The sequence below is a fragment of the Leucoraja erinacea genome, chromosome 11, assembly GCF_028641065.1.
Source record: "Leucoraja erinacea ecotype New England chromosome 11, Leri_hhj_1, whole genome shotgun sequence".
Taxonomy (NCBI): domain Eukaryota; kingdom Metazoa; phylum Chordata; class Chondrichthyes; order Rajiformes; family Rajidae; genus Leucoraja; species Leucoraja erinaceus.
The window spans coordinates 45799820-45812018 of NC_073387.1; the positions used below are offsets into that span (position 1 = coordinate 45799820).

Here is a 12199-nt window from a genome sequence, read left to right on the forward strand (position 1 = left end):
AAGTATTGTGATTATTAATCATTGATCCATGGCATTTTTTGCAAATTGAGACTGTAGCAATTTAATTTAGTGTTTGAGTTTGTATTAGAACAAGACTTTGCTAAATGTGCGACGTTGTAATACCCAAAGCAGGCTTGCGTGCAAAGGAGAAAGCTGTGTGGCTGATAAGAGCATCATATCGTCTGCAGTTGTCTTATTAACTGCAGAAGGATGGAGTACTTCCCTCCATATCTTCTGGGTGGCAAAGCTTCCTGCTCCATTTTAACCATTCCAAGCTGATTTCTGCCACCCAGTGGAGTTAGGTTCAGATTCTCCGAACGGAAATGTAGGTGTTAGTACTACTTGATGCCACAGAGTGGATCTTGGACAAGCAGTGCTGGACGAACAATGTGGCCATAACTGAGCTGCACTATTATTTGAACAATTGTTTCAGATATGGGCCATAATCTTCCTGTGCCTTCAGCAGTAAAAAAAAAGGTTATTATGGTCTTCAAATTTTAGGAAGTTCTATATATTCCAAGTGATTTGCAATTCATCATATCGATATGATACAATATGATACAATAAAACCTTATTCATCCCCGGAGGGAAATTGTTCTGCCGACTGTCACAACACACAAGGTACTCAAAAACTTAAAATTAAAAGTGAAAACAAAAAGAAAAAGCCAAGCGACTGTTCGTTGGCTGCCGTGTCACTCAATATATTGTCTTGTGTAATGAGCCACATGGAATATACTTAACACAAATTATATCTTCAACATCTGTTATCTGTTCATCCCACAATTCAGAGTTTTTCTGATTTGGATGCATGGAGATGTAGAACAGGCCTGCACATATTATCATCACTCCGTGAACAGGTGGAGAAAGCTTCTTTCCGGCGGGTTGCATTACTCAACGGCACCTTTTTCACAACCTCCCCCCACATCATTATATACAGTTTGCTATGTGATATACAGAGATGGATCATTTGGTGTCTCCTGTACTGTCCTGACAATGACAATAAAAATTGAATCTGAATCTGAATCTGAAAGTGGCCTCACAATATTAGATCACTGTGAACAGTGGAGAAGAGGGTTGCATATGACGGCATTTTTGCCTTCATCAGTATGGGAACTGATTGAGGTATCTTGGTGTAAGAGTCCAGGAAGTGAAGAAATTGCAGCTTTAAATAAGTTGGTAAAATTGCAGCTTTAAAATGTTGGTTAGGCTGCATTTGAAGTATTGTGTATCGGTCTGGTTTGTCCATTCCAGGAAGAATGTTGAGGCTTTAGAGAGGGTGCGAAAGAGTTAATTGGATTAGAGGATTACTGGATTAGAGAATGCTTACTGGATTAGAGGATATTAGCTATTAGGAGAGTTTGGACAACTTGGATTATTTTCTCCAGAGTGTCGGAGGTTTAGGAAGGCCTGATAGAAGCATATAATATTATGAGAGGCATGGATAGGATAGCAGAACGTTTTTCCCAAAGGGGAAATGGTAAAGACTGGAGGGCATAACTTTAAGATGAGAGGGGGAACATTTAAAGGAGAAGGCTAGTTTTTTTTTTACACAAAGAGAATGGTGGGTGCCTGGAACTGTTAATATTGGCCAAAATAGAGATATATCATTGCATCTGCAAAACCTTTGGTCAATTTCTGTGCACAGCTGAAAGCTGCAAATTAGCACCAGCTAGTCTAGGTTCTAGATTGAACTATCAGATAAGGTGAGGTCCAGATGTCCTCTCTATTGTTAAAATGTATGAGTACTTTGCAGAGAACCCCAAAGGAGTTGCGAATGGATTAGCATGATAGGCTGGCTGCAGAAGGAATGTAAATACTGTTAATAATGTTCCAAAGTGTTTGTGTTACTGTTTGATGATTGGCTGAAGTGTGAAGCCTTGTTTGAATTGTTTATACTCCCCAGGAGAATGTTGCATTACTTGATTGATTGACTTCCTTCCAGAAGCTTCTATAGAAACATTGTAATGGGATGCTTTGTAATTGGGTTGGGGGACTGTCAATAACACTTTAACGTGATCGATATCTGTGGTAGACAAAAATGCTGGAGAAACTCAGCAGGTGAGGCATCATCTATGGAGCGAAGGAAATAGGCAACCTTTCGGGTCAAGACCCTTCTTCAGACTGATGTGAGGGTTGGGGGGTGGCGGGAAGAAGAAAGGAAGAGGCAGAGACAGTGCGCTGAGGGAGAGCTGGGAAGGGGCGGAGAAAGCAGGGACTACCTGAAATTAGAGGTCAAAGTTCATACCGCTGGGGTGTAAACTGCCCAAGCGAAATATGAGGTGATTTACAATTTACGGTGGGCCTCACTCTAGCCATGGAGGAGGCCCAGGGTTAGTTCTAGGAGCATAATTACAGAACAAAGTGCCAGAGGTGGTGGGAAACATACATGATAGTGACATTTAAGAAGCTCCAGGTACATGGGAGTGCAGAGAATGAAGGGATATGGATTACGTGAAGACAGAGGAGATTAGTTAGGCATCATGTTCGGCACGGACTTTGTGGGCCGAAGGGCTTGTTACTGTGCTGTGGTATTCTATGTTTTAAGTCCAAAAGCTTTTCAAAGCTCATCAAAATATAGTAAAATGGAGAAATGTATGCAGCCAACATATGCATAGAAACAACTCACAAAATAACAAAAAATGTGACAAGATATTTTGAGGTGATGATATGAGATAACTATTGGACAGGACAATGCGAAGAACTCTCTGTCTTCTCAGAAATTGCATTCCTAGCTCCCTCGACATTGCAGTGGAGTGTCAGCCTGGAAGATGTTCCAGAGAGTTGTTGCCATCTTATTACTCAGAAGTTAAAATTCTTCCACTGAGCCAAGGCTTGACGCCTGAATCTTCTATGCGTTTATTTAAGATGAAAACTCTTAACATTGGATGACACAGAAAAGATTGGAAAGAATGTGAGGGAGTGGGAGAGAGAGAGAGAGAGACATTCTGAATGAAATAATTGAGAAATGCAATCTGTGACAAGAAGATAGACTGAGGGAACAAATATTCTAAATCAAAAAATCAAACAAGGAGGAGCATGTGATGGACGGTCTCACGGAGATACCCAGCAATTAAAAAAATATATATTTCCAGCATTAGAAATCTCTTGCTCCATTATTTGAAATGTCACTACTTGGAAGAAGTCAATGGACTGCTGCTTTTAGCCAAGGTCCTCCTTGTCCTATTTAAAATTGTGGTGTTTTTGTATTAAATCTTACTTATTTGGATGGTTCCTTGTATAAGACCAATTTCTACATGGGCATGGTTAGTATATGCATTAGGATATTTTATGTTCTTTTAGCACTTAACAAACAAGATTATTTTGGACCATCTTGAATGTTAATGGTGTATAGTTAAAAACCATGTATGTACATTGTTGTTGTCCAAGTTATAAAGTCATTGACTGATATTGCATATTAACAAGAACTTGTTTTGGATGAAGTTGAAATGTTAGCATTAGTCAGCCGATCAGATTTCTTTATATTAATGTATTTAATTAGAATCCAGAAAATGTTGGCCATTGTTAACATGTTATTTACATACTTTGGCTTGAAATTTGGGGCATGACTCTGTTTACTCTTCAGCATTTTGCATCTTATATCTGGAGTGACATTATTTATCTAGTTTGATTATGTCTGGGTCAAATCGTTATACTCTGAAAATCTGACTAGACACTTCCTTCCACAAGTGGACATTAGGGAACATAACATTATTCACTGAGACACCTTGGGACAGTTTGCATTGTAATTGATGCTATATAAAGACAGGTTGCATTTCTGTTTGATGAAATAGCTTTGAATAGGGGAGATAACAACCTCTGAAAAGACTGTATGATAATGACATTTTGACAAAATGATATTTTGACAAATATCTTCATAAAACCACTAATTTAAAGAAATGCAAAGTAACAACTATGTTATGTCATTATACACGAATAGTTTGCACAATAGTTTTAAGCTAAATTGTTCATATAGAGATATTGCAATATACAAGAGAAAATCATTAATATATATTGTCCTGCCATTCATTTACCCTTCTGAAACAAATAGCCATATATCCCTTAACCATCAGGAATTTATCCAATAGGTTTCAAAGCCTGACATGATTTTCAGATTTCTGTATAAATTTCATGAATCCATAACAGTAAATGTTGATAGTGTGGTATTAACTTCTTAATTTCTTAACTTCTTAACTTCTTAATTTCCTTTAACTGCTGCATTTACTGCTCCTATAATCCAAAGGCTGACACACATGCCTTGTTAAATCTAAACCATTGCGAACATTAACAATCCTCATCCTTTTGAAAGCCAAAGAGTAAAATCCTATGATCTTATTTTACTTCCATAATTTAGAAATGAACACAGACCCCCATGGGTTACATAGAATAATGTTACACTTTTTCTGACATTGAATATTCTATCCAGTATCAGCCTGGTTCTGTACCAGATGTAAACTCAGTGTCTCCATCTTTGATACTTTTGTAACATCTCTAATGTTCAACCCAACTTGGTACCTGTTCTATTAAATAGAATGGCTCCTGCCAATTGTCTGTATTTCCATTTGGGGAACTGTCTCCGCAAATGAAATTGCAGGAGTTTTGAAGCTGAGCTGAGCTAATAAGTAATCCGAGTCAATCAAAGACAGACACAAAAGACTGGACTAACTCAGCAGGACAGGCAGCGTATCTGGAGGGAAGGAATAGGTGACGTTTTGGGTCGAGACCCTCTTCAGTGAATCAAAGGCTGCCTCGAGGTTAATTACTTCCTCAGTTTGTTATCAACTAACATATATTCCACATTTGTAGTCATTCTTCATTGGCCATACTCGCTCATTTTAACTGAGAGTTTTTGAAAAAAAAGGTAACAATTTCTACGTTTCGATTCCGACACACTGAAGAAAACATTTGCTAACTCGAGTTTCCCTGTCCCCTGACTCTCGGTCTGTAGAAAGGTCTTGACCCGAAATGTCACCTATTCCCTTTCTCCAGAGATGCTGCCTGACCCGCTGAGGTACTCCATGGTGTAAACCAGCATCTGCAGTTACTTCCGCCTGAAAAAAATGTGTTGTCTCCTTTGTCAATTTCACCAGTACACAGAGATTAAAATCAACTGAAAAGCTCAATCATTATACTTCAAATATTTTTTTTATGACAATAAGAATTCTCAGTCCACTTCCTTTCAGACATTTCTCAACTTGAAGATCTCTCTCCCTTCTTTCAAAATAACAATTTGTTAATTCCAACACTTTCTGCCATTAGTCACCAGCTCCGACAATTTCAACTAACTGTTCTGTCCTCATTTTTTTCTTAAAATTAATAACTAGTCATTCAATAACTATTGTCCCTCTTGTGCAAATTGGCTCAATATTTATTTCCTCATTAATTAGAAGACGACCATAAGACATAGGAGCTGAAGTAGGCCATTTGGCCCATTTAGTCTGCTCCGCCATTCGATCATGGCTGATATATCTTTCTCTCTCAACCCCATTCTCTTGCCTCCTCCCTGTAACCTTTGACACCCCTACTAACAAAGAACCGATCAATCTCCATTTTAAAAATACCCATTGACTTGGCCTCCACCACTGTCTGTGGCAATTAATTCCCATTCACCACCCTCTGGCTAAATAAATTCCTCTTCATGTCCATTCTAAAGGTACGCCCTTTTATTCTGGACTATTCTGCTACTGGAAACATCCACTCTATGTAGGCCTTTCATGATTTGGTAGATTTCAATGAAATCCCTCCTTATCCTTTTAAACTCCAGCGAGTACAGGCCCAGCGCCATCCAATGCTCCTCGTATGTTAACCTAGTCATCCCCAGGAATCACGTAAACCTCCTCTCGACCCTCTCCAATGCCAGCACATCCTTCCTCAGATATGGGTCCATTACTGCTCATAATATTTCAAATGCAGCCTGACCAGCACCTTATAAAGCCTCAGTATTACATCCTAGTCCTCGCGATATATTTGATAAATAAAATATATTATTGTCTTTCATATGTATAAGAAAAATATTCTTCAAACATCTACAATTTCCAGAGACCATTGCACTCGATGCCCCATTAGAGCATTTTACATTTGTATACTTACAGTTCAGGAATGAGATTCAAGGATTGAGATCTCTTTCTCGGTGTAATGTTTGCATCAGGGCGAACTCCAAAGGTTTGAGCATTTGCTCCTGGCATATCCTGGGTACATGTACTTTGCTTTGAGTGCTCCAATAAAGAATGTTTACTGTGATTTAATGAGTTTTGTACTCCCTTGTCATTCACAAAGCCTGGATGCCTCATGGAATAATCTGAATGTATTCTGGAGCTGGACTGAAAACGTTGATCTTGAGTTCCCTTATTATCTGTAAAACAAAGGTAAATGATACAATTAATCATAATAAAGTACATATAGCCATGAATTGTGACATTTTAAAAATTGTAGGTAAAATTTGATGTACGAAAGCACAACTGATTAGACAAAACCATTTGCACCGGCTGTTAACTAATCTAAGGATAATTTATTGCATTGCAAAATAATACTCTGATTAGAAGTGTTTAATTACAAATTTAATGGTGTAGGAATTATGCTGCTGGCATAATGTTGAAATGCACTACATCTTTCAATTTCATTTGAAAATTAATTGCAGTGTGTGATCAGGTACTTTATATTCTCATACTAGGCTGCCAAATATCTGGTCACATTCCTTGTACACATGATATTCTGCATAGGAGATGGGCATCTTAGAGGGACCTCAATCTACATATAGTGCACAGAAAGATGCAACTTTCAAGACTTTTTAATCTCCAAAACATTGTTCACTAAGGGTACAGTCCTTGAATTTTCTAGCAGCTTTTTAAACAGGATGGCCTATTCCCGCAAGACTTAAAAGGCCCAAATTCATAGCGCCTTCGCTGAGGAAGTGGGCAAAGAATATTCTTCCAGGATGAATCAACGTTTCTCTCGGTAAGTGATCGCCTTTCTTTTTCATTATTCCAATCAGTGTCTCTTGATTATATTACTCGTCCCGAGTAGCCATCATAACTATGCAGTAACCTGTCCCCCTCCATTTATGTCCCTATGTAATTATGTGTAATTATAAGTAATTATGTGTAATTAAATATTGGTTGGAAAACAATAGGTACTCTTTAAGGTACAGACCAAACACCTTTCCAGAATGGGAAAAGGCAACAAAATCAAAACCTGCACTTTTTGATGTCAACGATCAAGAGAAAATAATAAACAATAAAAAGGATTATTCATTTGCACACGCAGATGTATAACTTCAATGCGAACTCAGCTGAGAAGCATAAGGAAATTGGAGTTAATTTTCCATCCTGCCAATTTTCTGCAATCTAAAACATCTTTAATGTCATACTTTTCCCAGTTTTGATAAATGGTCATTGATCTGAAATATTAACACTGTTTCTTTCTTTCCTTCACAGATGCTGCCTGACATATTTGAGAATTGGTAAGTACTTCCAGTGTTTTTTATTTCCTTCATTTTAGAGTTGATTTCATCTCAAGACCTGCCAATAAGTTTAGAAGCATTTATTCTATTATTGCATGCAGTTTTCCCAAGTGTCTGTTTGACAGTCATTCAAAAGAATGTGATACCGTACCTGAATATACAGTGAGCTGGCCACAACATGAAGTGGCGCCATTTCTGTTTGTGGCAACACAATTGTACAAGCCCGAATCTTCTGGAAAAGCCTCTGTTATTACCAGAGTGCAAACCTCTTCTACAATAAATAGAAATCTTCATTAAGTGTATTTTCTGGAATAAATGATCATAATTACAGTTGCAAAATGGTGCCATCAATCATTTTACGCATTCCACAGCTATCCCAGTTCACGAAAGAATATCCTTAATGACAATCCCACCAATATGTTTGTAATCTGGTGACATTTTCAAGAAGCAATATTATTTTCTACTGTCCCTTGTTAATTCTTAACCCTATACGTAATGAACTGCATTCGCTGCCAATTAGACAATGCCTTGATTTCAAAATTCTCACTCTTCGTTTTCAAATCCCTCCATGCTTTGCCCTCAGACTTCTGTAATCCTCACTAGTCCTTTCATCCTCTAGTATATGAATGTAAGCAATAGGAACAGGAATAGTGTTGGAAGGAAATGCAGATGCTGGTTTACACCGAAGATAGAAACAAAATGCTGGAGTAACTCAGCGTGACAAGCAGTATCTCTGGTGAGAAGGAATGGTGCCGTCGCCCATTCCTTCTCTCCAGAGATGCTGCCTGTCCCGTGGAGTTACTCCAGCATGTTGTCTATCTTAAGAACAGGAATAGACCACACAAGCTTACTCTTATTCTTCATTACTCCTACCATTCATTAACATTAGGACTGATCTGGTTGTCCTCAGATCCACCTTCCTGTTTGTTCTGCATAATTTCTTGTTTAAAATTCAACATATCTTGGCTTTTAATATATTCAAGACCTAGTCTTCACAGGTGGAGAAATACAAAGATTAATGACCCACCTCAACCCTATCTTAAACGGATGAGCCCTTATTCTGAAACTATCCCCGGCCACAGATTCCTCCATGAGAAGAAACAATCTCTCTGTATTATCTCACCTTCATCTTTCAGCAGATATCTGTTTTGTTTTTTGCTTTTAGATTACTTAGATATTTGAATGAAACAATCAGCATCAAAAACTATGTGCCTAGCAACCTTCCAAAGTACTGTAGATGTTTCAAACCTAAAACATAAACTGAAACCAAAGCCAGTCAATTGGCATCAGTGTGAATAATAGAATAATTGGAAGAGACTTTCTCCAGTATCACTGGCTGTAATTCATCCATTGTTACTTCTGGAGGAACATCCTTTGGATGTCCCAAACACCTTGTTTGTTTCCATCATACAAATAATATTCAACCTTGTACATGAACCTTGATTATTCATTTATTAAATGGCACTGGATGCAGTTACATTAAGACAATAATTTCAACACTAAAGAACGTAACAATGCTAATACATCACTTCATAACCTGGAGTATTGCGTACAGTTTTGGTCTCCTAATCTGAGGAAAGACATTCTTGCCATAGAGGGAGTACAGAGAAGGTTCACCAGACTGATTCCTGGGATGGCAGGACTTTCATATGAAGAAAGACTGGATAGACTTGGCTTGTACACGCTAGAATTTAGAAGATTGAGGGGGGAAATTCTTAAGGGGTTGGACAGGCTAGATGCAGGAAGATTATTCCCGATGTTGGGGAAGTCCAGAACAAGAGGTCACAGTTTAAGGATAAGAGGGAAGTTTTTTAGGAGCGAGATGAGAAGATCATTTTCTACACAGAGAGTGGTGAATCTGTGGAATTTTACTTCGGAGTCACGTGAGTGACTACGTGAAGAACCCACCCAGTGCGCAGGCGCGGCATTACGTCAGCAGCGCAACAGCGGCAGCAGCTGGAGCCAGGCTCTCCAGCGGCAGGATAAAGACAAGACCTCAGGTAAGTGAGTCTTTTGTATTACAGAGAGTCGCTAACGGAGGAAAGCTATGGCTACCCGAAAGCGACCAACAAAGAGGACTGCCTGCCCAACTCCACCCGAGGAGGGGTCAATATCTGGGCGGCAGCCACCAGCGGCGGAGGAGCTGTTTGAACGCTCCCGCACACCCGACGCCGAGCCGCTCCCTGTGCCGCCGATTGCGACGCCCCGCACAGGGAGAAAATCAACCCGAAAAACAGACCGGCCGGTGGCCTCCGACTCGTCGGAGGAACGGGAACACTCTCCACCGGCGAAACGGGGAGACAGCCGCTTAAGCTGCATAAGGCAGCTGCTCGAGCAGATGCTCGAGGAGGAGATGCAGGCAAGGCATCTCCAAGGAGGACGGGCTATGGCCTCCTCCAAACCATCACCACACCCTTCTGTTCCCTCCTTGTTTGAGGTCAGTAAGGGAGGCCAGGACTGGGCTGGCCTATCACAAGGGCAGGCGGACGACAGCGCAAGCATGCCAGGCGAGCTGGAGGAAGAAGAGCTACTGGGTGTAGTCAGCAGGTATGCGGCGCCCCCGAGGACCGGAATGATGCTAGCGCCAAGAATGGCGGCCAGTATCAACAGGCTCTCCAATAAGCCATTGCAGGAGAAAATCATACAAGAGGCCCTCGACACTTATACAGCGCCGGAAAACTGCGAAGCGCTTCGAGTAAAGACCGTAAACGGCCAGATATGGAGCCAGCTGGGGCAGCATATCAGGACACAAGAGCTGAAGATGCAGCGTATCCTGAAGCTCCACACCGCAGCCATTACCGCCTTTGCTCGGTCCACGGGGAACGCGGAGCTCTCTACTCCTCAGCAGGACGTGCTGGCCCTAATGTGTAACACGCAGTATGAGCTCAACAACCTAAGGCGTGAAAACATCAGGCCTGCCCTCAACCCCAAATACGCGGGCCTTTGCAAAGCTCCGGCGCCAGAAAAGGAGGCACTACTGTTCGGGGCCGACTTGGCCAAAAGGCTCAAGGAACTGGAAGAGGCGGCCAAGCCTGTAGGCCTCATGAGGGCAGGGCCAGGACCGAGCAGGGTGAAGACACCCAGTTGGCAGCACGCCTCGGCATCCACCAGCAGGTACCGAGCTGGTGAAAGCCTGGTGACCGCTTCCCACTACCCCCAGAGCTCTTTTTTAGAGCGGGGCCCAGAGCGGAGCCGTGGGAAGATACGCCGCCCCACCACAGCACCAACAAGGACACCCTCGGGCCAAACCCATCGCAAACGCTCCCAGAAATGAACATGGAGGTAGGTGGGTCTGGTTCCTGTCAACATACGCAGACAAAGGGTGTTGTATTAACAGGAGGGCGTTTAAGGTTCTTCAAACATGTTTGGTGCTCCTTTACTAGCAACAAGTTTATACTCAACAGTATCAGTGGATACAAAATTGAATTTAAACCAGGCATAGAACCGCCGGTTCAGCACATACCCCAAAGGGTATTCCTTCCCACAGAATCAGAGAAGGTAGAAGGACAAGCTGAACTAGATAGGCTCGTGTCCAAGGGCATCATTGAGAGGGCCAGACACGAGCCATTGGAATTTGTATCGAATATATTTATCAAAACCAAAAAAGATGGTGGATGTCGCATTATCATTGATTTGACATCACTAAATCAGTCTGTTGAGTATCAACATTTCAAAATGGAGACATTTGTTACTGCCAGACAACTGATCTCCAAGGGATACTTCATGGCAAGCATAGATATTAAGGATGCTTACTATTTAGTACCCATTCATAAGGATCATTTCAGATATCTGAAATTTATCTGGATGGGGCAACTATGGCAGTATAGAGCATTACCCAATGGTTTAACGACAGCTCCCAGATTATTTACTAAAATTCTCAAAGTGGCCATGAAAAAATTAAGAGAACAAAAACATTTAGTCATGGCCTATCTGGATGATGTTCTCATATTGGGGAGAACAAGGGAACTAGCTGTCGCAGGAGTTTTAGCTACTAAACAACTCCTTGAAACATTGGGATTTGTTCTACACCCAGATAAATCAATATTGAAGCCAACAACTAACATGGACTATCTAGGCTTCACTATCGACACTATCCGTATGACTGTCACTCTGCCAAGAGACAAAAAGGCTACATTAACAGAAGCCTGTAACAACTTAATCGCAAAAACACAACCAAAGATCCGGCATGTAGCCAGAGTCATTGGTAGTATAGTAGCAGCATTTCCAGCTGCACAATATGGCCCCTTGCATTATCAGAATTTACAAAGAGCAAGGACACATGCACTACGTCTAAGTAGGGGGCATTATGACCGAACTATGGACTTACCCGCTGAAGCCAAATCAGAACTTCAGTGGTGGGTGGATAACATTTGGCACAGTTACAGTCCTATCGCCGTCACCAATCCTAACATAACCATTACAACGGATGCCAGTGCTTTAGGCTGGGGAGCTACTAACTCTATATCCAGCACAGGTGGCAGATGGACTAATTCAGAGGCATCGCTACTACAATCACTTGGCATAAATTATTTGGAGATGCTGGCCGCCTTTTATGGGCTAAAAGCATATGCATCCGATATGCGGCACGTGCATGTCAGGTTAATGATTGATAACACGACGGCGGTGTCTTACATCCAGCACATGGGTGGCATAAAATCAGTATCATGCGACAAATTGACTACTATAATCTGGCAATGGTGTGTCGAGAGACATATTTGGCTATCAGCTGCCTATTTACCAGGC

The 12199-nt window shown here is 41.1% G+C and overlaps 1 protein-coding gene across 2 annotated transcripts in view; it reads right to left on the bottom strand.

Annotated features, from left to right (window-relative positions):
- Window positions 1-12199, bottom strand: part of LOC129701754 (myotilin-like) — an 86189-nt gene that overhangs the window by 48040 nt on the left and 25950 nt on the right. For both annotated transcript variants that reach the window (XM_055643162.1, XM_055643163.1), the window contains 2 exons: window positions 7608-7727; window positions 6088-6349 (listed from right to left, as the gene is read on the bottom strand). In XM_055643162.1, coding sequence (XP_055499137.1) covers window positions 6088-6349; window positions 7608-7727 — 382 coding nt within the window. The remainder of the gene's footprint in view (window positions 1-6087; window positions 6350-7607; window positions 7728-12199) is intronic.